The sequence below is a fragment of the Netta rufina genome, assembly GCF_964035555.1.
Source record: "Netta rufina genome assembly, chromosome: 14".
Classification (NCBI taxonomy): domain Eukaryota; kingdom Metazoa; phylum Chordata; class Aves; order Anseriformes; family Anatidae; genus Netta; species Netta rufina.
This window is the reverse complement of record NC_140137.1, coordinates 952,861-979,174: the sequence shown is the minus strand read 5'-3', so window position 1 is coordinate 979,174 and position 26,314 is coordinate 952,861. Positions and strand designations below refer to the sequence as shown.

Below are 26,314 nucleotides of genomic sequence, written 5' to 3'. Positions count from 1 at the left end.
CCAGCAGCAACCAAGTGCTAGTCGAAGCCCAAGGCGGGAGGAATCAAGGGCCTCTCCTTCATGTTTTCCCAGCTGGGGACCCTCCTGGGAGGAAGCAAAGGGCCAGGTTCTGAGGTCTTGGGCCTTGAGAGACCCCGGCAGCTCATGGGACTGCACTCAGCCACCAGCCGTGCCAGGGCATACATCTGCTGTGTGCACCTGGTGCGAACTGGAGGGGCCTGGGAAGGGACACACAATGCCTGACCCCGCAGGGCCCGGCCTGCAGGCTGTGTCTGGTGGGGAGGACTTCCACTGACACAGCCCCAGAGGGGCTGGGAAATCCCACTGCCATGGTGGGCAGGGGGCGAGCAGCCATGATCAGTCCTCCCGTCCCCATCACCTGTGATGTGGACACAGCACCGAGGCTGCTGAGCCATCACACCAGGCTTTGCCCAGAGACAGTATGCCAGCATTTGATGTCCCCTGTCCCCTCCAGAAGGACAGAGCTTGAGGAAGTCACGGAGAAGCTGATGATGTGAGGAGTGAGGGCAATATGTGCCAGGCTGGGTGAGGCGCAGAGCTGTGCCCACAGGTCTGGGGACAGCACCCGGGGAGTGAGCAAGGAACAGGGGAAGCAGAACTGATGCGGGGAGGTTACACCAGCAGTGGGGATGGGTGGTCCAAGAGGTGGCTACAAGGCTGGTGCTGGGGAGGAGAAGCAGGGCCATGGGCCAGTGGTGATGGCAGGCCAGCTCCTGGCTCTGCTGAGCACCCACAGCACTGGGAGCAGCTCCGGAGCTCTCTGCCCCCCTGGCCCCTCACCCCGCCGCACAGACGTGCAGCCCCTGCTCTTGGTGGCTGGCTGCAAGTGAAGCACAAATAAATGCTGCCATTAAACAAACCCTATAATTAGAAACCAGGTTTCCTAAATGAAGTGAAAAATGTAACGTTAGCCTCTGTTTGTTCTCTGGATGCTGCTCTCTTGTTCCATGACCCAGAAGGGTCGTGCCCTGTGGTTTCTAAGAAGCCTTAATAAGGTAATGTTTAGAAGGTTACTATCTTTACAACACTTGTCTTATTACAACTCCATAAGAAAAACATTTGGGGCAAAGCAGGATTCCTCGGTGCGGGTTTGTTTTCGTTACTCCTTCACTAAGATGCTGCCCAGTGAGCTCTCCCCGCAGCACATTCAGTTTCAGTATCTCCACCAAAGCCATTTTTTCCCACTCCCTGCCCCACTTGGCTGGGCATGAAGGGCTGGGTGGTCCCAGGCAGCCCCGTTCCCACCCCAGCCTCTGCTTGGCAAGGGGACAGACCCTTGGGTGGTCCCCAGAACGGCCCCATGGGGAGCAGCCCCGGGGCTCAGAGGTGTTGGGTACCCCGGGGGTGCCATGGGCAGTGGTGCAGAGCAGCCCCCCTGGGGGTGAGGCTGGTGGGCTGCGTGTGCTGGCTCTGACCCTCCCAAGAGACTGGGGAGTGCCAGCAGATGTCCCTCCCCAGCCAGCCCCACTAATACCCAACCATGCTAATTTATAGCCTTTTAATCTGCTAGCTGACATTGCAGGGGGCTGCCGGTGTTTCGCAGCCCATATATCACTGCGGGCAGGAGCTGGCGGCCCTGCTGCCTGTGCTGTGCCAGCCACACGGGCAGCACGGCGTGGCTCACGGGCAAGCCTGGGCTGGAGCAGCTCTGAAGGTGACCTTCAGGACCTTCCTGAGCTGTTCTGCAGATCCCAGCCCTCCACAAGTGGCTAAAACAGCAGCAACTGGGAGCACAGGATGGGCAAGACAAGAGGAATATAAAGACCCCTTTCCAGGCTCGTGTGACAAGGCAATGCTTTGCAGCAGGATGGGGTACAGCTGCAGGCATTTGGGTGCCCATGACCCATAAGATCCCAGGAAGGGCCTTTCCATCCAATGGCTCCTTCAAGCCCTCCTCAGCCACACAGGCCCATGAGGAACATCTCTGCAGGGCTGGGGCTCTCCTGAGGTGCAGCTTCTGGCACAGCTCCCCAGGGAGCAGCAGAACACAGGCAGAGCAGGGTCTGGGGACAGATGCCCTTCAGGCTTGGCAGGCTGATGGTACCCATGCCCAGGTGGTGCTTCAGACATCCCTGAAGCCTCCCTGCCTGGAGAAGAGCCTTGGGGCTGCTCTGTCTATGGGGACCTGGGGCAGAGTCACTGAACAGACTCCTGCTGGGACAAGAGTTGGTGCCTGCCCTGCCCCTCCTGTCCTCCCCCTGAGGCACCCCAGGGTGGCAGCGGAAGGAAGCAGGTTGTTTCTAGGAACGAGAGCACACGCAGGCTTTTTCCATCAGGTGCTCTGTTTCCAAGAGCAGAAAGAAAAAGAAAAAGAAAACAAAAGGCAGGAGAGGAGTGGGGCAGCAGGAACCTGTACATCTGGATCTTGTAACGGGCAACGTGCTGTAAACGCCAGAGGGCTGATGGATGCGCTGGCGGGGCCGCGGCAGGATGTGCCGGACATGCTCCCTCCCACCAGCACAGCACTGCCGGCAGCCACCTCTTGATGTCTCTGGCCCCAGAATGTGTGGTTCGGGTGCTGTGGGTCGGGTGCTCGTCCCCAAGGGACGAGCGTGCATGGCTCTGCCTCCCGACACCAAATCCTGGCTGTTCGCTGTGCATTATCTATGGGGTGCAATTTACAGATGGCCCCAAGCCCGAGGAGGCAGACAGGCTGTTGACATGGCTGGATTAGGGCTGTATAAATAATATTAGCCTTTGACACAGAGTCCAGGAGCAGCGAGGCCCCGAGCTGCCGACAGCTTGTCCCCTCGCACGGCTGCTGTGGTCGCCCCTCCTGCACATGTCCCCCGTGCTGGGGCAATGCCCCGTGCCACCCGCCTGCCCACTCGGCCCCCCCGTGGGAAAACCCCAGGGGACATCTGGGGACATCACTGCTGTCACCAGGCATGGGAGGGAATGAGTTCGGGTCCTGCTGATGGATGCCCGGGGTGGGGCACTGACCCTTCTCAATGCCAGCAGTGCATTCCTGGCCACCCTCTGTAGCCAGGACACGTCTCCGTATTTATGCAACTGGAGGAGTGGACAGAATGAAGCACGTTTTGTTTTTCCCATTTTTGAGAAATGGAGTTTTAATTCCCACCAATGTTCTTTTTCCAGCGAGCTTAAAATAAGCCTTTCTGGCCTGGGCGAGATGGAGCTGCTGGTGTGCTGAGCAGCGTTTGTGCAAATATGGTTGTGAGCACCATGCCACAGGGCCGGCTGGCTGGGCAAATGCTACCTGCCCAGGGGTGTGGGGATGTGGAGGGCCCCACGCTGTCCCCACTTTGGTGTCCCCAACCCCAGCTCTCCTCCCATGCAGCGGCACAGGGCTGGGTCTGGCCAGGCCATCCTGTTCGCCTCTGATGAGTGGAAAATGTTGCTCATGCAGTGATGGGAGGTGGCGCGGCTCCATGAGGTGCAGCTGCAGATGGGCTCACACGTGGGTGCTGAGGCTGGTGCTGCCCCGCTTGGGGCTCACATATCTGGCTGAGGATCCCAGTTCAGCTTTTGTAGGGAGCAGCCTCACGGCTGGGGAAAGGCCATGCCCCATGGAACTACTCTGTGCTGAGGCTGCTGGGGGTTGGGGAAGCACAGACCCCATGTCCACGGCTCCCACCCCAGCGAGAACCCTCCTGCAGGCAAACAGCCAGCCTACCCCCCCCAGCCAATACCAGCAACCCCCTGCCACATGCTCTGGCCCATGCTCCCCAGCGGGTGTGCTCCCCCCTGCTGCCTGCATCACACAAGCAGGCACGTGCTCTGCCATTTTTGCCCCAAACCCGTCTAACACCCAGACTCTACCCATGAGCTTGAGGCCAAGACAGTGGATTTCGTGGTGGATCGCCTGGGAGTTGTGCATCCTGGTTTCACTGGGGTTGGCAGACCTGAGCCACCCCATTTGGGTGCCAGCTGCCACTCTTCAGGCTCCGTCTTCCATCAAGGTTCCCAAAGCAGTGGGGAAGGTGGGGATGTGTTGGGGGAGCTAGCAGGGATGGGCACATACACAAGCACCCAAAAGCACATCCCTCGCCCCCTGGGGGGGCTCCAGCCCTTCCTGGCTGCCTGCTCCCTCACCTTCCCACCACACTTTGGGGCTGATCCCCAAGCACCCAGCTTGGCAGGGCAGTGCCACAGCTGGAGCTGGGCACGGGGGGCCCACCCTAAGACCAGGAGGCCAGGGCTGCCCGCCCTCACCCCTGATGCCGTGCACCCCAGCCCCTTCCCTTGTGCAAGGCTGGTGGGTAAAAGCTGCCTCCCTCAGTTATCAAATTTGGCCATGTCTGAAAAGCCCTGGTTTCCTTTTCACCAAAAAAGATCAAAACTGGGTAATTGGCTCCCAGCGCGGATGCCTCTGAGCCTCTCTCATGTGTAAACAGCATTTCCGAGCGCTGACACAACACAGGCGCTGCGGCACACGCGCAGCCCAGCACCCTCCGGGCGCCTGGCTCCGCAGCCTCAGGCCATGCCCGGCCTGTCCTGTCCCGTCCTGTCCCGCCCGTCCTGTCCCGTCCCATCCCTTCCTGTCCCGTCCTGTCCCGCAAAGGGACAAGGTGCACGGACCTCACAGCTTCAGGCCTTGGCAGTGAGGGTGGCCTTGCCCCCAGAGCCCTGCGGGGGCCCACGCCCTTGGAGCATTAATGTGGGCTGGGGCTGCCCTGCACACAGGGCAGTGGCACCACATCACCTGCACGATCCCCAGGCTGCGGGGGGCTCAAGGGAGGGGAAATGCAGCAGCACGTGGGGGGGTAGTGAGGTTTACCCCATTTTCTGTGGTTCATTATTTCTGTCTAGAGGTCCAGGTCCTGCACTGGGAAAATGAGGAAATTTCTCTGCACCCTACAACACACAAAGGCCTCGCAGCCTCGAGAGGGGGGCACATGCCCCAAGTGGGGGCATTCCTGCAGCAGCCCTCCCAGCTTTTGGGGCCGCAGATTTCGACTCCTACAAGGTCCCTCCAGAGCAGCAGGGGACAAGCTGCGCGCCGTGAGCCCGGGGTGAGCTCGAGGCACCTCCGCTCCCAGCCCTGCAGGCTCTGGGCAGGGCCCGGCCGGAGGCTGCAGGGCGGCGGCGCGGTTGGGTGGAGGACAGCACCACCGTGCGGCACAGCATCCCCCGGCTGCAGGGACACGGACAGGGGCTGCTCCGGGACCCCAAGCCGCGAGTGACCCCCGCTGCCCTGGTCCAGGCCGTGGCTGCGCCCTCCCCCACCCGCCCCGTGCCTCAGTTTCCCCTCCGCAGCACTCCACGCCCCAGTGCCTAGCCTCGGGAAACCGCAGGGGCATGGCACGGCCTGGGGTGGGGGCAGCACCCCCAGGGACGTCCCCAGGAGCACCCCCAGCCTGCAGCTCCGGGGCACAGCCCCAGGGCCAGCTGCCAGCACAGCCGCTGTGCCCGCGCTGCTGGGGGCTGGGAGCAGCAGCAGGGGACAGAACGGGCTCGGGGACGGAAACATCGGGGTGCTGGGCTGCCATCACCTCGCTTGATGGGTCTGAGCTAGGGTGGCTCCTGTCACCATGCCGTCACCCCCAGCAGAACCCCAAACCCCTCCCCGGGCAGGTTTTGTCCAGTGAGTCCCTCAGGGCCATGGCTGGAGCCACTGGTGGAGCCAGTGCCCAGGGAGGAGGCAGTGGCCGAGTCCCAGACCACACTGGCCCCTGGCCCTGAGGCTCACTGGCACCTCGGGGATGCGCCAGACACACCTCTGGGAAAGCACAGCGGGGCTGAGGCTTTCCCTATTTAGCTCCTAGTGTGTCTGGGCCAGCCTCACTGCAGGCAGACATTCCTCTGCTGCGATGGAGTGGGCTCCAAACCTGGTAGGTGACCGTGCTGTGGCTCGGGGCTCGCTGCTCATTTGTCTTCTGTGATAGAATAAGTGACACGCTTGTTTGCGGATGGCTACCTGGGTTTGTTTGCTTTGGAGATGCACACGTTGGCCTGCAGGGCCAATCACTCCCATGCCTCATGCAACAAGGACAAAGAAGCCTTGAAGAGCAAATTCAGGATGGTCCGAGGGGACAGCACGGCACGGGAGGGAGAGAACAGCCCAGGTCTGAGAGCTTTCTGCCCCGGGCCCCTGCATGGGACGAGTGTCACGGCAGCTGCCCAGGAGCAGGACCTGCGAGCAGGGTGTGGGGCTGCCTCAGCCAGCTGCAGGAAGGTGAATAGCAGGAGCAGGACTACAGAAAGCAACTTTGTTTGCTACGGGGCAGCCTGCCAGCTGTCAGCACACGGGAACTTGGCCCCACAAGGCCAGAGGGAGAAGGAAAGGAAAAAGCATCTTTCTTTCTCTCTCTGTCCTTGGAGCACAGAGGGAGGGAGAGGAGGGCTTCGATAAAGATCCCATTCTTGCCTGTCTCATCTCTAAAGCGCCTTTTAAACCAGAGGAGCCTGAGGTACACCCCAAGCTGGATGCGCATGCGTCCCTCCCAGCATGCAGCCCCCCGGGGGCACAGCTCAGGGCAGCACGGGGGCACTCTGGGTGATGCAAATTGCCAGCATGTCCCTGGGCAAGGGGCTGTGCAGCCACAAGCACCACCTGGGGCTTGGGCTACAGGTCCACCACAACAATGTGCTCACCACCCCACAGTGCACGTGCCACCCCAAAATGGATGCAGCCCTGCCATTGCCTGGTGTGACCCCTTGTGCAGGCCTGGGCAGTCACGCACCACCCTCCTTCCTCCTCAGCTTCTCCTCTGCATCTTCACCTTTGCCATGGTCCTGGTGCCAGAAGCCAAAGACCAAAGCAAGGCAGCCAAGGGGAGGAGAAGGGGCCCGGCACGGCCCCCCACAGCTGCCCCCGCCCTGGCCTGGAGCCTGGATGACACCTACACCCCCATGGAGGACTATGAGCGCAGCATCCAGGACATGGTGCGCCAGCTGAGGAACAGCTCTGAGCCAGGCGACACCAAGTGCCAGGTCAACCTGCAGCTCTGGAGGTCTAACCAAAGGAGCCTATCCCCCTGGGCCTACAGGTGAGTGTGGGGCACGGTCCTAAGGGCCGGGGGCTCTGGGCAGGGCCACGTGTGCTGGCTGCACGCTGGTGGGCATGGCAGTGACTGTGGCTCCAGCAGCATGGAGCCAGCCCACGGGAAGCTCCCCATGTCACCCTGCTGTGGCATTGCCCTGCCCATCCCCATCTCACCTGCCAGGTTCACCGTCTCCCTTGCCTCCTCTTGATTCTCTTCTCCAGCATAAACCATGACGCAACACGGATCCCAGCAGACATCCCCGAGGCCCGGTGCCTCTGCACCGGCTGCATCAACCCCTTCACGATGCAGGAGGACCGCACCATGGCCAGCATCCCCATCTACAGCCGGCTGCCCGTCCGCCGGCTGCTCTGCCAGGGGACGGGCAAGGTGGGGCGCAAGCCCTCTGGGAGGAAGAAGTGTCACAAGAAGTACCAGACTGTCATGGAGACCATTGCTGTGGGCTGCACCTGCATCTTCTGAGCCTGCAGAGCTAACCCTAACAGCCCCTCACGGGCATCTAACTAGCTTGCTCTTGCTTCCCAAGCATCGCCAGGGCAAGGAGTGTGTCTGCACAAGGAGGCTGCAGCTGCATAGCTCCAAGGGCTCCCTGAAATCCCCTTGTGGGCTCTGTCAGCCTCAAGTCCAAGCAGCCACTCTGGGGACACCCACCGCTGGGGCAGCCCCTGCAAGCAACCCAGCCATGCAGCCCTGCCTGCAGCCTCACCGTGAGCCCTCTAACTTCCAGGGAAGGGCCAAAGAGGAGGGTCCTTGCCCACCACCCCCAGCCCCGGGCTGCAGAGTGGGTGTTCACCCCATGCACAAACTGGGGGCTTGGCTGGGGAGGCTGGGGCAGCTTTTGAGATCCTCAATAAAGCACATCGCTTGAGCCACTCTGCGCGCTGCTGGCAGGAGGGCAGGGCTCTGCTTCTGGCCAAGCCTGTCACCCCTGCTGCTCACCCCACAGCCTTGGCCTCTGAAGCCCCCTGAGATCCCTCCCACAGCAGCAAGAGCCATGATCCTTTTTGACAGAAAACCCACAGGTTCCTTCCAGTACAGAGCAGGGAGGGGAATGGGGAAACCTCAGGCGTGTGGCACAGACAGGCAGCAGCACAGGGCAGGGGTCATATTCCTGAAGGCAAAGCTTGTTCAAGTCATATGGGACACAGACCGTCCCTCACCCCCTGCCCCAAACCCCGTGCTGTTCCCAAGGCAATAAATACTCCCCTGGCTACCGCACCACCACCCCCGTGCATCACAGCTCAGTCTTCACCTTGTGCATCAAGTCCTTCTGGTCGATTTTCTCCAGGTCCTGATACCAGCGGTTGTAAGCCAGGAGGGCCACATTTTTGGCCGCCACAGCTATCATCTCCATGGAGCTGGCCACCCACTCCACACCGCTGAGGTAGAAGAGGTTGTCGTGGAGCACGATGGGCGGGAGGGACTTGGTGGAGTCATAGCGGGGGTACGACTGCCACTCCGTCACCTGCACCGAGTAGTAGGACCTGAAGAGGGTCTTCAGCTGCTGCTTGTCCAGTGGCTGCTGGGACAGAACTCGCCACACTGCAGCCTCCTGGGGCTGCTTGCGACGGAAAGCCACCGAGATGTTGACAGGACAGATGTTGTCCATGGCGTTGAAGAATAGGTCAGGGGTGTCGATGGTGAGGATGCTGGCGAAGGGGAAGAGCTTGGGGTCAGGGAAGCCGAAGTAGGAAGAGTTGAGGTAGCCGTGCACCACGGAGGTGACGGAGGGCTGGAAGGCACTAGGGAAGTTGGCGATGGGTGGCTCGAAGTTCTCAAAGGTGAAGTTGCTCCTGCTGGGGTGCAGGGGAGTTGTCACCACCACCATGTCGTAGAAAGCCGAGCCCTGGCCTTCGCTGCCCTCGTAGTGCACCTGGTACAGGGCTCTCCCTTCTGAAAAGACAGTTAGTGTAGCCCCGTGCCCCAAGCTGTGTTGCACTGGACCTTCTTTTCTCCCTGTGGGAGAAAACTTCTAGAGAAACTCAGCGTAGTCAGGTAAGGAGGAGCAGGGCAGAGCCACCCGCCCCACAAACCAGAGCTATCCAGCCCTCCTGCTGAGCTGGAGCAGGGGGCAAGCCTGCAACATGGATGGTGTCCGTGTGAATCTCCGAGCCCAAAGAAAAGCCCTAAGGGACCCCAGAGCTGAGGTCTGTAGCACAGGGCCCTGCCTCCCAGATGGATCAGACTGACAGATGGCATCCCTCAGTGCCCTGGGATCCCCATACTACCCACGAAGCACCTCCCACCCTGCTGGCCACAGACCCACACCCAAAGGCCGGCAGCACCCATGGGTGCATGGGGCCGGAGCAGCCTCCCCTGGCCATACTCACCCGAGCTGTGCAGAGAGATGCCCGTCACCCTGGCAGGGATGACATTGGCTTTGGTCAGCTTCAACAGACCCGAGCACACCAGTTTGTTGCCTCCTTCCACTGCCCACATGCTGCCCTGGGCCCCTGCCAGCGACATGGCTCCTGGGGGGAGGAAGAGGAGGGTGCCTCAGAACTCTGCCCGGGGAGGGGACTACGGGAGGAACCCTCAGACAGTGGGGTAAGGGAGTGCACCTGCAAAGGCGGGCACCAGCACTGACTGGCCGTAGCTGGAGCGCAGGACGGCCGCGATGACATCGTCCACAAAGCGCTGCGTGACGCCCACCTCCAGCAGGGACTCGGCCACCGAGCGCTGTGTCATGTTGACAAAGGCTTCACCCCCCAGCGAGCGCAGCAGCTCCTCCAGGCTGGAGAAGGCGTAGCCATGCGCCTGGTACTTGTAGATCCTGGAGGGGACAGCACCACAGGGCGCCTGGTCGGGTTCTGGTGCTGGGAAGGCCCTGGCACCGCCTGAGCCCCCTGGCTCTCCTACCTCATGAACTTCTCCATCACCTCCTCCACCCACATCTGCAGGCGCAGGAAGCTGATGCCGTAGTGCCACCAGAGCCGGAAGAGGTTGAGGAGGTACCAGTCGGTCTCCTCCAGGACAAAGTGCTCCCCGCTGAATATGGCACTCTTCCCTGGCACCTCACGCCGCTGCTTGAGGCCTGCAGGGAGCAGAGGGGCCCCGGCGGGCGGCTGGGAAGGGGCAGAACCAGATGGGGATGCGGGCAGGACGGTGGGCGGCAGGGTGACACTCCTGGCTGAGCATCAGGGAGTGCTGACCCTGGGGCCCCTCATCCAACCCCATGTGTTTGGGCATCCCACGGAACCTCCCCAGCGCCACGAGACAAAGCAGGAGGATCTTGTGAGCGCTAAACCCCACTGAGGGCAGCCAGGAGAGGGGTGCAGGGATGGCACAGGGGTCACGGCGTGCCCGAGGCATGCCTGGCAGCATCGGCTCACCAAGGGTCTTGACGAAGTCCTGCATGTGGAGGCTGAGCGCGTGGATGGACGCGGTCCCGCTCTCGTACTGCTGCTTGTTGACGGTGACAGTGGCCAGCCGGCCGCCCACGCCGGCCTGCTCGTACACATCCAGCTGCACCTGCGGCCCGAACTGCTGCTGCGAGAAGTAGGCGACGGCCGCGCCGCCCAGCCCGGCGCCCACCACGGCTGCGGGCCGAGGGTCAGCCGGGGCCGACACCCGCGCCCCGTCGCACCCCCCCCAGCCCCCGCCTCCCCCCCGCGCCCTCCCCGGCTCCCGGCGCTCGCCCCCCGGCTCCTACCGATGCTGCGCGGCGGGGCAGGGCCGGCGGAGGCGGCCGGGAGGGCCGGGAGGGCGGGCACCAGCAGCAGCAGCAGCAGCAGCAGCAGCAGCGGCAGCGGCGGCGGCGGCAGCGGCAGCGGGGCCATGGCGCGGGCGGCGGCGGCGGGGCCCGACAGCAGCGGGAGCGGCAGCGGCAGCGCCCGGCCAGGCCCGCCCCTCACGGCAGGCTCGGCCCCCGCCGGAGGCAGTGGGAGGAGGGCAGGGGGCAGCGGGCAGATGGCGCTTGCGGAGCCTGGGCTGGGCCGGCCGCAGGGCGGAGAGCACAGAGGCGGCGCCTCCGGTAGCTGCGGGGGGAGAGGGGCCCGGGCTCGCCCCCCGGCCGGGCAGCGTGGCCGGGGGCTGGGGCTGCTCGCTTCCCTGTGGCCCCGGGGGAAGCGGTGGGCTGGCTGCAGACACAGGCGTAGCGTCAAAATCGGCCTTGTTTTGCGAAATTTGGCTCTCCACACCGTGACGCCAGGGCTCAGAGGAGGCGATGCTCGACCGACAACCACCACCACGCCGAGGATGCGCGGTGCCCCCATTCTGCACACGCAGCAGCTGCCGACCCACGGCCGGCCCAGTGCTGAACCGACAGCTTAAAACCGAGTGATCCCTGAACCCACAGCGACAGGCCCCGGGGTGGGACCTTCCTGCACAGTGCTGGGCTTCCCAAGTGGCAGGAGCCCACCTTTACTGCGCTCAGGCCAAGCTGCTGTGGGAGCGTGTTTTCCCTATCTTGAGCTGGCACGTGGGGGAGGACACGGTGCTCAGCGCCTGGCCACGAGGCTGGGCTCTGCTGTGACTCGTACCTCAGCAGTGGCATTTCAAGCTTTTGCTTGTAATTTCTGCCCTCAGCAAAACAAGGAGCCTGGCAGCAAGATGCTTGTGTCTTGGGGATCCTGTCTGGGAGCCTGCTGCTACCTGGAATACAAAGGCTAGCAAAATCTGAGCAAAACCGGGAAGCGCGTGTAATTACAGCACCTAGAGCCTGCTGTAGCCAAGGGCTGGCTCTGTACCAAGACAAAATTAAATTTGGGAATCCATCACAGGAAAGGCAGAAGCCAGAACACATGCAGAGGCTACCTCTCCCCGAGTCAGAAGCCGCTTTGGAAGTTCGGTGTAGGGGAGCAAACACAACCCCAAAATGCAGATGTGAACATGGGGGAGACACAGACCAAGCTCCGACTGCTGCTCAGCTCCCCTGAAGTTTACAGTGAACAGTACTGACCCACCAGCACAGGGCAACCACATTCCCAAAGTTGCTTAAAACACAGCACAGAAATGCATCTGCATGCTTCAGGTTTTAAGAAGCCCTTATTTTAACTGCCCTGATTTCACTATGGCTGGCTCTGTGCAGTAAGCAAAACACTCCTTCTCTTGCTCACACACTTTTTTTTTTTTTTTTTTTTGTCAGATGGAGATGGTTGTGATTTGAAAACTCCCAACTCTCACTGTTGCTGCAGAGAAAACCAGATGAGCCAGCAATTACTAGCACAACAGCAGTTAGCATTATTTCCTTGTCTTGGCTGGTTAGCGCACACAGAGCAATGCAATCACAGCTGCTCCTGGGCAGAATGAGGAAGAGCCAGTATGGTGGGAAGTTGCCTCTACAATCACAAGGGGGTTTTGCTGGTAGATCCTCAGCACAAGGATTTAGGTCTTATCCCAGAAAGGCCATTTATAATGTTCTTTTACAAAGTGGCTTTTTCTTTTTTCTTCTTTTAAGTGATAAGTGCACAGGGGCGTTCAGAGCTTCAGGAAATTGAGGCAAGCAAGGCTTGCTGACATGGCACAACACAAAGAGACTACAGCAATACGAGGAATGGAGGCCAGGCTATCTTTGCAGAGGATGCAGGAAGGGAGAAGAAATCTGCTGCAATCCCTGGAGAGAAAGCCTGCTCTCCTCAACAAATCCCTGAAATCCTAACCCACTTGTGGATACCATAAGCACTAAAACACACTGTCTATTATGCCACCTAAATTGCTGTACACTGTGCTTGCTACCACATGTCACACACAAAAGGAGAAATAAGCAGCAAAATGAAGCTGTGAGGGAAGAGAATGACAAAAATAACACAAGATAACATGTATTTCAACTGTCAGGAGTTCTGCAGAATGAAACACCATAGGCTGGCAGACAGCTTTTCTCTACACAGTGGTCTGTGAATGAACTTAACCAGGAACAGAAAGGAAAGCAGGCACAAAGTACCAGAGAATGACAGAAGTTCATCAGTACAGAAACCCCTGGCAACTCACCTGTGTGAGGAAAGATTCCCCCCCCCCCCCAAGTTTCTTGGAGTGCACCTAAAGGATTGTTCATAAAATGCCAAACAAATGCAGTGGACTGTAGCCCTTACTTTAGATAGCCAGCTCAGGAATAGCTAGAAACCTTTCAATCTACAGTCCCACTCAATTAAAGCAGCAACCAGAATGAGCAGCAGTTTGGGGAAGGGGGAAAAAGGAAAAGAAGCAACCGCAATTCTTTTTTATTTATTATTATCATTAGCAAATGGACAGTATCTGGACATCTAAAGAAATTAAGCCCTTTCCAACATTAACTCAAATGTTGTTGTCAATTATTTGCACTGCTCCCGCACTTGAGTCTTCCTCTTTCATACAGCCAGAACCGTTGGGTAAACACAGCGCACAGAAACACAAAAACAGACAGTATATACAGGTCTCCCACCAACTAAATAGAATTAAAATTTTTGGAGATTAGCAACGCTTTGTTCATTTGACTTTGCAACTAATATCAAAACATCTTTTAAAATAAACACAATGACAATATTCACAATATAAAACTTAAATACATTTTTTTTTTTAATTTAAAGGACTTATAGCCATTGATTTATCACAGCTGTTCTCTTTCAACTGCTGATGAAGCACTGAGAACTTAAGGTTCACAAAGCAACATTCACATTCTGCACTGCTCCTGGTCAGAGCTAAGACGCCGGCACGATATGGCGGGATCACAGAACAAGGCCAGAGCCCCTGTGCAGCAGGGCTGCCCTCTTTCTGAGAGCAGAAATGCAGGTCCACACATCACCATTGCATGCAGGGGTTATCCAGTCCGCATTCCCAGTTCAGTTCATGGCTGGGTGAACGGACTGGAAATGAGTCAAAGGTATGCAATACTTCCTCTCCTCCACTATTCTGTCCCTTCTACAAGCTCGAGTCACCGAATAAAGTGAGAGAAGAAGCTCATGAATCAGACTCCTCTTTGGTGTCACTGCAGAGCATGATGGAACTGCACCAAGGGGAACTTTGTCCCACTGCACTCAGCGTATAAGCTTTACACAAACGGGGAAGACACGGGAGCTACAATCTGTGAAGAAATTCACTCAATCCTTAGGCAATCTCATCCACAGTAAGAGATCATTAAGTGTGCTTCAAAGGCAAGAGAATCAAATTTTGCTTAGGAAATCTAAATTTTGTGTTGGAATCAAGGTTTGGTTATTTCATTCTCATTTCACAATTGCAATTAAGCAGAAAACTAGGACAAACAACAGTAACAGTATCTATCTCTTTGGTAATTTCTCTAAGCAATAGGTACATCTTGCAATAACCATCATAAAAGCCCGATCAGACCTTATATAAGTTTCATAGATCTTAAAAATTGAGGCATGAACTGGGAAAAAAGCTTGCCCCAAATTAAACTGGGCCTGTGGGAGGTTCACAAATACTGTACGGGAACCCGATACCTCAGATCTCTGCTGCAGCCATACAACAGTGCCTCACTGAAAGTGGATCCCAGATACAGAAGCTGAATCAATAACCTCTTATTACAGATGGAAAGTGTCTAGAGTGCATTTTAGGGTATTTCTTTAAGGCAAAAAAGGGTGAATACTAGCTGAGGTCACAGGCAGGCCTGGTAAGTGGTCCAAAGGTGGGCCAAGCAGATGCAGCATACTTTCACAGTCAGGTTGCTCAGTGGGTCAGTATAAAGATGCTTTGTATCCCATCACTTTTGGCCACATGCTACTTCTATGTCTGGCTCAGATAAGCTGCAGCCTTTTATGACTGAAAACTACCTGTTACGTGAAATGCTTGTGGTTTTCTTCAGTTTCTTATAACTAACATTTCACATTACAAATTAGTTTCCATAACTAGCTCTCCCCTCGTATTTGCAGAAAGAATCAGCTGATATACCATGGACTGAAGAGGCAGAGAAGAAGCAATTGCTCCAACTGAAGCTACAGTTTCCACAGAACAGGCTGCAGGCAGTCACAGGCAGAACTGCAAGACTTGCATTGCCACATCACAAATTTCACCTGTTCTCTGCCTCGATTATCTCTGTATAACCTGGTATGTACAGTCAGCAAAAACAACGAGCAGGAAGTCCTTTATATCTCTAAAATTTCCAAGTGTGATGAAACAAGAGTACTGAACTAGAGTGTTTTCCAAAGTGATCTAGTGCTGCCATGAAGCACTGTTTCAGGCTTAAGTCTCAAGTGCCCCTCTGAAAACCTAACTACCAGCACAAAACTGCACTTGTATCCACTACTGAATCACCCCCCATCCCGCTGTCACTAAAGCAGCTTGCATAAAGCATATTTAAAATGTGCATCTTCCTAAAAAATCTGCAGTGACAGCCAATTAGCTGCATGTGCTCTGCAGAGAGTCTCTTCACATGCAAGACTGCTGACAGCTGCTGATTGAAGGCTGCTGTTATCTTGAAGTCCATCACAAAAGGATTACACAACTGAAGCCTGCAAAGGAATGGAAGAAGAATAAGCTTTCTTCCAAACCTGTGACAGCATCCACCATAAATAAAGAGCTTTTGCAAGTGTGTCTCAAATAACTGTCAGGCCACAGATCCAATTCCAGAAAGCAAAAAGGCAGGAATTAATGAATCTGTAAGAAATAACCTGAAAACCACCATGCCTACTTTGCTTTTTATGTAGTGCAAACCACAGCCTGGCTTATATAACTCTTCTGCCACTCTTCTGCTTACTGTTCTCTAAAGGGTTAAATTCTGATCTTACTGGGTGACTGCGTCCTTTCAGCTGAGATAAATGGACTCCCAGGCAAAGGACCACTGGGAAATACATATGGCATACTGTGACAACAACATGCTTCCAACTAGGAGGATGGCTTGAGGTCTGCTTTCACTTCCCCTGCCTTCTGCTTCTCCAGCTTTCTTGTCATTGCTGCTAAAATTGTTTCAAGGACACTTGAGACTTTTAGTACATGTAGAAATGATTTTTCCTCCTTGTGTCAAGAAAAAAATAATAAACAGAAGTTTTAATATTTGCTATGACTACACAGAAGTAGAATCTGAATATGAACTGGAAGTTAGTGTTATCTGAGTACCATTATTGGAGAGCTCCAGAAAATAAAACAGTCCAGATTTCCTACTTAAGGGCACATCTCCACTTTGCCGAAAGCTGCAACAAAGAGCATACAGTTTATCATGCTTGAAAGATGCACAAATACCCATCAGGGAAGAGAGATTACTCTCCTATAAAATATACTTTTTGGTTGGATAGAGATTTGAGAAGAGTTTCTGGCTCTACCAAGAACCATCACTCCCTGTTTTACCTCAAGGAACAAGGTGTCAAGCTGAAATTTTACTTGGAGAACAAATACTAACACATTGAAGTCTGACACAACCACCAGATTCTATTTAAAGACGCATCCCTATTGAACTGTAGCATGACAGAGATTTCATTAATCCAGAATTATTTTCCTGAAACAATGTAAGAAAAAAGTGGCCCCAAGTATCAATTCAAGTGATCATCTTGATCCTCATCTAAGGGCTCTGGGGACAAGGGAAGACACCAGAACTAGACCGATAATAATACTCAGCCCTTTGAGCTTTTCCTCTTATGAGTGCTTTGCAAAGAAAAAGCCTCACCACATCCCTGTGAGGTAGGTCAATAAGTATTATTATGCTCCCTTATTACAGATACAGAAACCGAGGCAGAGAAGTTACTTGCCTGAAGGCCACTGCAGGCATCTGTCTCAGAGATGGAGCTGAGAGACAAAATACCTTAAATCTCAGATAATTTCTCTTTCTCTCTCATATCCCCTTCCCTGTACTTGTTTTAATAGAGAAATGAGCAACAGAGAAAGGAGCTATAGTACCACGTTCCTGACAAATAGTGGAACTCCTAGTACTACTCCATGTACTCCAAAAAGGATCATTAAATATACAAGTACCTTATAATTAATGACAAAATGACTGCACACATTATAAAGAAGCCAATGTACAATACAAACCTAGCTTAATAAATAAAGACATGCAGCTGCATTGTCACTGAGTGCTGAGAGGTCCTCAGCTCCATCAGGTCCCAGATGCCAAGAAGGCAAGGTGATGTCATTCCTGCGACTCCACCGCCACGCCAACGAGTGCATGTCTGATAGTGCGGCCGTGGAGTTTGTAGCCATCCTGAGTCACCAGTGCTATCGTGCCTGGCTGCATTCCCTCAGCTGGTACGTGGCAGACGATTTCATGGTCGTATGGATCATATTTGTCCCCAACAGGGTTCATCTTCTGAAGGCCATGTTTGGCAAATACACTTTGCAACTTGGCCTCTATGAGAGACAGGCCTTCATAGATTTTCTTTAGAGTTGTATTTGGATTACTAGGCTCTGCTTCTTCTGCAGCACTCTCAGCAGTCTTCTCCAAGATGTCTGCTACTTCCACGAGGTCCCTGCAGAAACTCTGGATTCCTACACATATAACGAAGCAAGAAGTACATGAAGAACAACGACTACACAGAGCTACAGTGCCTACAACAGGCACGAAGTCACAGAAGTTTGAAAGCACCATTACAGCTGCTAATTGATTTCAACTCTTATTTCAATGAGAGTAGATGGTGCCTTCTGTATCCTGTAGCCAAAGCTTTAGCATTACATGGGGACTATCATGAAGACTCCCCAAATCAAGGTATATGCAGGAAAGGTACATCTATATAGATCAATGATTATTAGTATTATTAGTATTTCACTCCAAGAAGTTCTTGGGACTAAGCCTCATCATTTAGAATGCTGTTCCATACCCTCCAAAACAGTCCCACAGTCCTAAATGTTTTGCCAAACAACTCACAGAAATGCCTATACACACACGGAACAAACAAGATGGGGAGAAATTGATATAATACATGGCCATCCATACATATATCCACAATTTTATTCATATTCATATGTTAAAGTTGCTGTGGAAGGACTGGATAAAATGGACCTCAAGTTGGTCATGAAAACTGCCATAGCGTCTTTCATTAGAAAAATGTATTTAGATCATACACATTTCCAGAAACAGTATATTACACAGTGCAGAAATTTCAGGAAAACCAACCTCCTTCAGTTATAATGATGCCAAAACTAATTTACTGGAAAGACATACCACGAAAACAGAAACGAGAAAGAAGCAATAGTTCAGTGCTGTCTACACTTGTACATACATGTTCAAACACACACAGAATGAAATAGCATGAAGGAGAGGCAACAAAGGAGCAGACAGAAGCAGACCAATTACCAACTTGTCTCCTCTTGAACCAGGCTCTGCTTTAATGCTTTACAGCCCCCTGTGCCTCACTCCATGAGCAACTTCTAATAAAGGAACTCATTTTTCTTCAAACCTAAAGCAGGCTGCATACAAAAACTCAGAACTCAAAAAAAAATTGCAAACCAATAGTGCTGATTAACCCAGAACTCAATAGCCATTTTGTAGCACCATGGGTAGAATGGTAATAAAACGACAGCAGCTCTAATTTCAAAGCTTAGCTACAAAAAAACCTTCAGATATTCACGTGCTATAGAAAATAATGGCTTCTCATTCTCAGAAATGATGCTGGCAGAGTGCAATGATTAAACATTTTTTCCCCCTTCACTCGTCTCAGCTGGACATATAGAAAAATAGTGAGTAAGCTCAGACACCAACAATCCAGGCCAAACATCGTGCGGCCTTTACAAGGGCTGGACTGAGAGGGGAGAGAAAAGCTGCTGAGCAGCATTTTATGCTCAGGCAGGCAGGCAGGCATGCTGCTGCAGTAAACACAGCTCTTCCTCACTTTGCTTACCAAAGAGTTTGGCATCTTCCACAAACTTCTGTGTTCTCCTCCGGACATTCTCAGAATCTGCCAAAGCTTTCCGGTATCGTTCCTGTAACCATGATAGCAAGAGCAGACATCAAACAAGGAGTAAAACTGATTTCTTGTCAAGTTTGCAATCCCTTAGAAATCATTTAAAAATAACCAATTTCACAGCAGAAGGTTTGTGCTGGGCTCCAGCGTTTTCATTAGAACAGGCAAATCCAACCCCTCTCCTACTGATCACAGTCTCCACTGAATCAGCACAACCGCAATCCCCTCAAAAGACCCAAGTCAAGGCCAGAAGCTTTCAGGGCACAACTCAGTTGGACGCTGCATTGTCAGGCTGTTGCTTTTTGCATGACTCACTGTGCCTATTGAGACACTCCTTTCTCTACCAGGCAAGTCTTAGCAACAGATCCAGAAACAGCTGATTTATCACTTGTTGCAGCAGTACTTTCTGGGCAATTGCCCTCACAATTGCCCCATGCTTCAGTATTTATTCCTCTCCTTACTCACATTTGAAAATTCCCTATAAAATGATCCCTTCCATTTCCCTGCTAGATGCCAAAGATAACTTCCCTTCTCAGACAATCTGGGTCCAGCACATTACAACATATAATACTAGTCAGGACAAAGCTCCTGCCATTCCCTCTTCACAGCACTGTGAAAGAGCTGACCACAGCCCATCTCTCACATACACTTTTCTCTGCCAGGATCATACTATCAGTGTCTTCCTCCCGGGAGCTACTGACAGCTGGTGTTTCTGGGAAAGGCAGACCGTACTCCTTCCACAGTGTACCCTAACGCCTAGAGCACTGCTGCTTTGAATGCTGCCAGAGCACAGCGATGACGTTTGGATGTTACAGTGCTTAGAGAAAAAGATAGGGCTGAAAGACAAAGTCGAGGGGACTGAATGAAAAACAGTGGTGCCACCAGCAGCACACTTACAGTTAAATCCCGGACTTGCTCTTCCAATCTGATGGCTTTGTGCTCTAAGGCACAATCAGAAAGGGGATGCTTTGGCTCATCGTGGGGATCTTCTGGGCCACACTCATCTCCTGTACTTCTCTGCTGAGCTGCAGTGCTGAAAACACATGGGGACACCCTGAAGTACAAACTAGCAAAAAAAAAAAAAAAAAAAAAAAAAGTTATGCTACAACATGGTCATAAAGAAAGATTCCTGTTTACTGTAATTTCTAAACGATCCTCTTAAAAAGGTACATAGGATTCTAGATAAAATTTTACCTCTTTTCAGAAAAGATAGGCAACTAGCACAGAAAACTCAGACAGACATTTTGAAAAAACTCTTTTATTTTAGGCTCATATCACTACAGAGGCTGTGCGCCACTTCCCTGACATTAACTAAAAAGAGTCGGGTTTTTACAGGAAAAAAAGCTGTTGGTTGCATTTTGCTAACTTCCCAGTACAGATAGTCAATACTGAATGGTAAACTTCAGAAACTTTTTTGCAAGGCAGTCTTGAAAAGGAGCAGGTAGCAGAGAGCTGTTTTAAGAATCATTTTAAAGCAAAAGTTTTAAGCAAAATTCAGTAGATCCGTGAAGCTGTAGCATTTAAATAGATACATGGGCAGAGCCTCGCCTGCTCCTCTAAGAATGTAAATTCATGCAGGTACATCAGGTGAAACTCATCCAGAAGGCTGACTCCATGTTGCAGATGAACTTGCAGATGAAATTATGAAACAACCGAAGAGTTAGATAATTGCATTGAGCTGTAACAACACTGCCTAGATGCCAAGAAGCTTATTCTATACTGTAACTATCTCACAGGTTTCCCAAAAATAAATAGTGGAAATCTAGCTAAAAACAGTTTCATCAAAAGATGATCAAAAGCAGTAGGTTAGACACTTCAATAAATAGACAGTGTTTCACTCTGCTTTTCCACAGTGCCCTTCACTGCCACCAACACTGCAGTCGCCCCAGGAGCGAAGCGCAGTTTTCCCCCCACCTCCTCGATGCAGAGAAGCACCTCCTGCATTTACAGCTGACCTGGACAGCATTAGGGCAAAGCCTCAGCCCACCTCCCCCTCACAATTCACACAGGAACAGAGTCTGCAGAAGAAAGCTCAATTTGCTTCCAAGAGCAAACATTTGAGTATAGTCTTGACAAGGAAGAGGGAGCCTCTCCTTTCTCAGGAGGACCTCAGCTGAGCAGAGCCAGGCTTGCAACACCCCCTGCAACACAGCGCTTTTGTATACACACTACGTGAGGATCTAGCTGACAGTGGCAACTGAATGGGGAGGGTTCGTGCCTCTTAGCCCAGTACTGAACGCTGCAGCTCCTGCAGAATGAAGGTTCAGGTAGTTAAACCTGCCAAAAACTACCCCTGCTGAAGTGTTTTGTGTCCAGCGTCCTCAAATAGGTTTGCTGAGAGATCTGTTGAGTACAAGTGCCAGCACAGAAGAACAGACAACATGTGGAGCCTGGAGAGAAGTGGGAAGGTCAACATGGGGAAAGGAAGAGGCGTCCCACATTGGGTGGCAATGAGGGCTTAGCCTACCTTATCTGTCTGACCAAAGCACGCTTTAAGAGATGTATCTGCCCAAAGACCACCAAGCATCTCCTACCACTCCCTGCTCAGTAGCCCAAATATTCCCTCATTTTGTCTTTAACACAAGGTTATTATACCACCCACAGCACTAATGACAGACTCCCTTTTCCCACTTGAAGACGTTTGCATATACCACTTTTTATTAAGTGGATACTTGAAACGTGGTCTGTACGCCAAACTGTCCCTTTTCAAAGCCATTACATATCACATACAGACCTGAAAGTGCCTTTACTAAGTGTATTTACTCTGAAGCAGGATGCTCCTTTAAAGAGCCTTCTCAAAAAGCTCCCCAGCCCCTGCAGCTCTGGTCCCAGGAATGCCTTCAGAGGAGAAAGCCCAACATTTTAGCCATGGCTGCAGAGATCTGTTTTGGGCACAACACTCCACCTTGAATGATGTTCGTCCCATTTGTTTTGGCAACTGGTTAACACAGTACTTTTACAAAATTATAGGAAGTAGTTAAGCCAGCAGTGAGGAAAGAGCTGTACCTCCTTTACCGTGCCTTCAAAAATCAATGAACGACCTTTAAGCAACTGGAAAGCTTTACTTGTGGGGGAGAATATGTGCCTGCGGTAAGCATCAACTACAAGCTTTGTCCTTTATCTTCTTGGATTTCATTTAAAGAGCTGCAGGAATGGAAATCAACCCTGCTTCAGATGAACCAAAGAAGCTAAAATGCAGCTGAGAAAGCAGCCTTGCCTGGCACCTCACAGGTTAGGTACCTGCAGCTTAAAAGAAACAACCCAAACCAGAACTATACAAGAGAGGTAACTCTTATGCATCCAAGAAGCAAAGCTTACTGTGTCATTTCCCTGTGCAAGTGATTCATGTTACAGAAAGGGGTGTGTTTCAGTGTGTAGGAGGAGAGGGGCATGAGCGAGCTGGTGTCTCCACCATGGGGACCTGCCTACGTGAAGCGGAGAGCTGCGAGCATGGACTCCTTTCTTCAGCTGGTGAAACCAAGCCACAAAACACTCCCCCATGCGCTGAAATGCCCCGGGTGCCACAGGCTGTTCAGACAAGCCTGCCTTAAAAGCTGAAGGCAAAAAAAAAAAGTGTCCCAGACTGGTTCCAAAGGGAATTCTTAAGAACTATTAGGCAGAATTGAAAATGTTGCCCCATTTACTTCTTCCTTGAGGATGAAATACACCTCTACCAAGGGCATGTGCTATTTACAGTCTGTCTGCTGCACAGTGCTCTGCCTTCTAAGTACAGTCTTGATCACAGCTGCCCTAAAAATAGGCAGGAATCCCACGGGAGGAAGTTGATGCATCCTGAAGTGACAGACATGGGGAAGTCCCAAAGGGTGTGAAAAGATTGTACAACTAAGCTGGTGATTCAAAAAGATTTACAAACTGATGTCACAGAAGAGCAAACAGATAGATGGAGGAGAGAACTTGATTGTAGCCACATGGTTCAAGCCAGCTGTCCTTAAAGATTAGCATTTTAATGATTTCTTTCTGGACCACATGCATGATACCCAAACACCCCAAACCCATGCTGTTTCCCCTTCCAACACAAGGACCCTATCGCACCTCTCCCTTAATCTCTCCTTCCTCCTCCTCCCAAATCTGCATGACAAAGCATGCCAGAACTGAGGTACAGAGCCGTCTACATCAGTGCTTGGGAGAAAATCTAATTATCCTCACTCACTGTCTCATCTGGGGGCAGTGTATGAGAACACTTTGTGGATTCCTTTTTGATGAAACCTAACAGGAGAATAAGCTTCTGCAGCACACCTTAGCGCATGATGGCCACAAACTGGCAGCAGACACCCAGACTACAGCCAGTCCAGCGGAAGAAGTCCCCAGAATTTGGGCACCTGGTCCCCACCACCACTTGCCTGCATCAAGCCACTCCCTCTGGCTGCAGTGTGGACGCAGCCACGGCGTGCCCCTGCACAAAGAGGAGCTTCATGACGATGGCAGGTTCTGGCTGTTTTCCACCAACAAAGCCTGCCTGGCTTCTGCCAGCAGTCCCACCTGCTCCAGCCTTGCTGCGCACTGTGCGCAGGGCCCAGCAGTCCTCACGCGCATGGCAGCGGGAGGACTTCCAGACACACGTCTTCACGTTCAGTCCCAAACCCAGGTGCTTCTGTTATGTGCTCTAGAATCGTTTTATTACATTTACGTGGTTTCTTTCAGAGAAAAACCCTTAGAATAAACTATCTTACATTTTATCTTTTTGTTTTGTTTTCAGCTGTCTGCATTTCATTCAACTAACCAAAGCAACGGCTGTGGGTCTCACTGCCCTTTTAAAAGCCATATTCCACGGTGTTCAAAAACATGCCTGCGCACTCTGTCTAAATATTAACAAAATTGATTTGACTCTCTTCCCAAACCACACGGGTGCCGTCCCCTCCCCAGGACCCCGCGCACACCGAGGATGAAGCAGCCCAGCCCGGGAGTCCACAAGTCTGGGTGCTCTCGAGTGGACCCGGGGAGGCGGAGGGGCTGCAGCCCGCGGGGCCTCTCCCTGCGGGGCCGTTTCAGGCTCCAGGACGGGGCCGGCCCGGGGCGCGCTCCCCTCCTCCCCCTACCCGCAGCGGGACCCCTCCGGGACGCTCGGCGCTCCCCAGGCCCGGCCCCTGCTCCCCCGGGCCCCGCCGCCACCGCCGCGTCCCGTCCCGTCCCGTCCCGTCCCCGTGCCCCGTACCTGCCGCGCCGGGCCGCGCCGAGCGCCAGCAGGGCCCCGAGGCGGCGCCGGGCGGCCGGCAGGCAGCAGGCGGCCATCCTCCGCCGGGCCCCGCCGCGCGGAGCAGGCCCCGCCGCCGCCTACAGCTCCCGGCAGCCCGCGGCCCGGTGCCGCCCCGCGCCTCAGGGCGCGCTGTGAGGGGGGGCGGAGCGGCTCGGTGCGGGCCGGGCCGGGGGCTGCTGCCGGGCCCTGCCACCACCCCTCGCCGCAGCATGTCGGTGAGCACCGCGTCCGGCTTCAAACAGGCCCTGCCACCGCCACCACCCACCCAGCCGCGTCCCCAAGCACCAGGCCCAGCCGTTCCTTGAGCACCCGCGGGACTGGGACTCCACCGCCTCGCTGGGCAGCCCGTCCCGGTGCCTGCCCGCTCTGTCTGAGCAGAAATGTCTCTTCCCACCTGAACCTCCCCCGGCACAACTCGAGGCCGTTCCCTCTAGTCTTACTAATATTTATCTGCCAGAAGGTGCCGACCCCAGCTTCCTTTCAGGCAGTTGCAGAGAGCAATGAGGTCTCCCCTGAGCCTCCTCTTCTCCAGACCGAACACCCCCAGTTCCCTCAGCCGCTCCTCACAGGACTTGTGCTCCAGGCCCTTCACCAGCTCTGTAGCCCTTCTCTGGACATACTCCAGGTCTCTGATGTCCTTCTGGTAGTGAGGGGCCCAAAGCTGAACACAGCGCTCGAGGTGCAGCGTCACCAGAGCCCCATGGGCAACGACTGGGGTCTGTGGTCCAGCCAAGCAGGAAGGAACTTTTTTGGGGCCTCATAAAGAATAAACTGGAAAATAATAATAATAATAATAATAACTTGGTCAAGTGTGCTTTTTAACCCAGGTCTACTCCCAAATTGGCAAGCATGGTTTCAAAGTGGTGGTGAAGCTCTGCTTCTCCTGCTTGGTGGCCCAGGTTCCGTGCTTCTCTCAATGCTCAAGAGAGTTTGACTCATTTCCACTACAAGAGCTGCATAGGTTCTCAGCGCTTAAGAGGTTTTTACCCATTTCCATGCTGAGCTTCCTCCTGCATTGGGAGCAGCGTGGCCATGGGGAGGAGGGGAACAGTGACAGGCAGCATGGCGATGCCATTGTAGAGCAGAGGACGAGCAGGGCCGGGACCAGTACTTCTTTGTACCTCGTGTCCAGGCAGCCAAACACCAAGCTCACAGCTCTGAACCCGTGGTCACCAACAGAACAAGTGTACAGTGGGTTTGGCCAGCTGCCCAAGGCAGTTGTTGTGGATGCAGCATGCACGCACAGCCCCAGGCCACCCCAGACCATGCTGGCACCTTTCATTACAAGCAGGAGTAATGCAGCCAACTTGCTCCCCACAGCCAGGGGAAGAGGTGTACCAGTGCCAACATTTTTATTAAAAGCTGCTTATCTAGTTACTAAAAAAGGGGCCTTGAAAGAGCGAGTTGCAAAGGTTAATTGTGGCAGTAGTATGCACAAATGGGTCACAGGCCTGCTCCATTGTCTCTGGCACAAAAGCCTGGGCCTTTCCTTTTTATTCCTCTCTGCCTGTTTCTGCCTGTGCTAAATCACCTTCCACCATTTCTCGTGCTTGTTCCAGTCCCCTCGTTTGAAAGCACTTTTTATTATTTTTCAACTTCCCTTGGCTCCATTTTGATGACATGCTTTGGCAAACTGTCTGACAGCAGTAGCAATGCTGTGAATTAATTGTTGGCCTACAGACAGCCCCGGCCCTTCTCCTAATCCCGCCCCCCCCCCGAATGGCATGGGGTCAGGGCAGAGAGAGCTGGGCTGCCTCCAGCCTCAGCCCCAGCACTTACTTGCTGATTAGCAAGGTTAAAAAGGTGTCTGCTGTTAATTTGCTTTCAAATGCCGACATTTGAGCTTTGTTCATTCCCAGAGGAACATGCCCTCCCCCTTGCTGCCTGGAGGACAACAGAGAAACATCGGGCAAGGGTACTCAGTAGGGGCACAGCAAGCTGGAGACACAAGGAACCCTGAGATGAGGCCCTGTAGAGCCGAGAGCAGTGAGAAAGGTGAATGGTGGGTGTCTCTGGAGGGTCAGGTCCTGAGCAGCTCGTGAACCCCAACACTGAGGCAGCCAAAATCCCCAGAGTCCATGGTCACTTTGGAAAGTGTGAGCCTGGCCTCCAGCATCCCCAGGGTGGAACACGCTAATCCTGGTAAATCAAAGCAGCTGGTGGCTGACCGCCAGTCCCCCATGCTCTCCATGTCACCACGGGCACACACCTCCTGCTGAGCTTCTGCCCCCATGTGTGGCTCCCCCAGATGTGGGTTTCCCAGTAGTATGTGACCCTGATCCACAAAGGACTCCCCTTTCCCCCCCCAGCCTCCCAAATCCCCTTCCCGCCCCCTTCCCCATGGTTTGTGG

The 26,314-nt window shown here is 53.7% G+C and overlaps 3 protein-coding genes across 5 annotated transcripts; 1 reads left to right on the top strand and 2 right to left on the bottom strand.

Annotated features, from left to right (window-relative positions):
* Window positions 1-5,795: 5,795 nt before the first annotated feature.
* Window positions 5,796-7,451, top strand: IL17B (interleukin 17B; the record flags this gene model as incomplete). Its single annotated transcript, XM_084295021.1, has 3 exons — window positions 5,796-5,816; window positions 6,688-6,974; window positions 7,193-7,451. 3 exons carry the CDS (start codon window positions 5,796-5,798, stop codon window positions 7,449-7,451), a joined length of 567 nt encoding a protein of 188 aa, XP_084151147.1.
* Window positions 7,452-8,220: 769 nt separating this feature from the next.
* Window positions 8,221-10,802, bottom strand: PCYOX1L (prenylcysteine oxidase 1 like). Of its 2 annotated transcripts, none has more exons than XM_084294993.1 (6): window positions 10,642-10,802; window positions 10,322-10,528; window positions 9,849-10,023; window positions 9,551-9,762; window positions 9,320-9,460; window positions 8,221-8,882 (listed from the first exon to the last, which is right to left on the bottom strand). In XM_084294993.1, the coding sequence occupies exons 1-6, from the start codon at window positions 10,766-10,768 to the stop codon at window positions 8,224-8,226; spliced, it is 1,521 nt and encodes a 506-aa protein (XP_084151119.1). In that variant the 5' UTR covers window positions 10,769-10,802; the 3' UTR covers window positions 8,221-8,223. The 2 variants fall into 2 exon arrangements, with proteins under 2 accessions (XP_084151119.1, XP_084151120.1); XM_084294994.1 differs by having other exon boundaries at window positions 10,322-10,460; window positions 10,642-10,704.
* A 2,329-nt stretch (window positions 10,803-13,131) lies between these two features.
* GRPEL2 (GrpE like 2, mitochondrial) lies at window positions 13,132-24,051 on the bottom strand. 2 transcript variants are annotated; one of them, XM_084295007.1, is made up of 4 exons: window positions 23,922-24,051; window positions 19,646-19,814; window positions 18,686-18,767; window positions 13,132-17,336 (listed from the first exon to the last, which is right to left on the bottom strand). In XM_084295007.1, exons 1-4 carry the CDS (start codon window positions 23,996-23,998, stop codon window positions 16,981-16,983), a joined length of 684 nt encoding a protein of 227 aa, XP_084151133.1. In that variant the 5' UTR covers window positions 23,999-24,051; the 3' UTR covers window positions 13,132-16,980. The 2 variants fall into 2 exon arrangements, with proteins under 2 accessions (XP_084151133.1, XP_084151134.1); XM_084295008.1 differs by having other exon boundaries at window positions 19,646-19,781; window positions 23,922-24,032.
* Window positions 24,052-26,314: the final 2,263 nt, after the last annotated feature.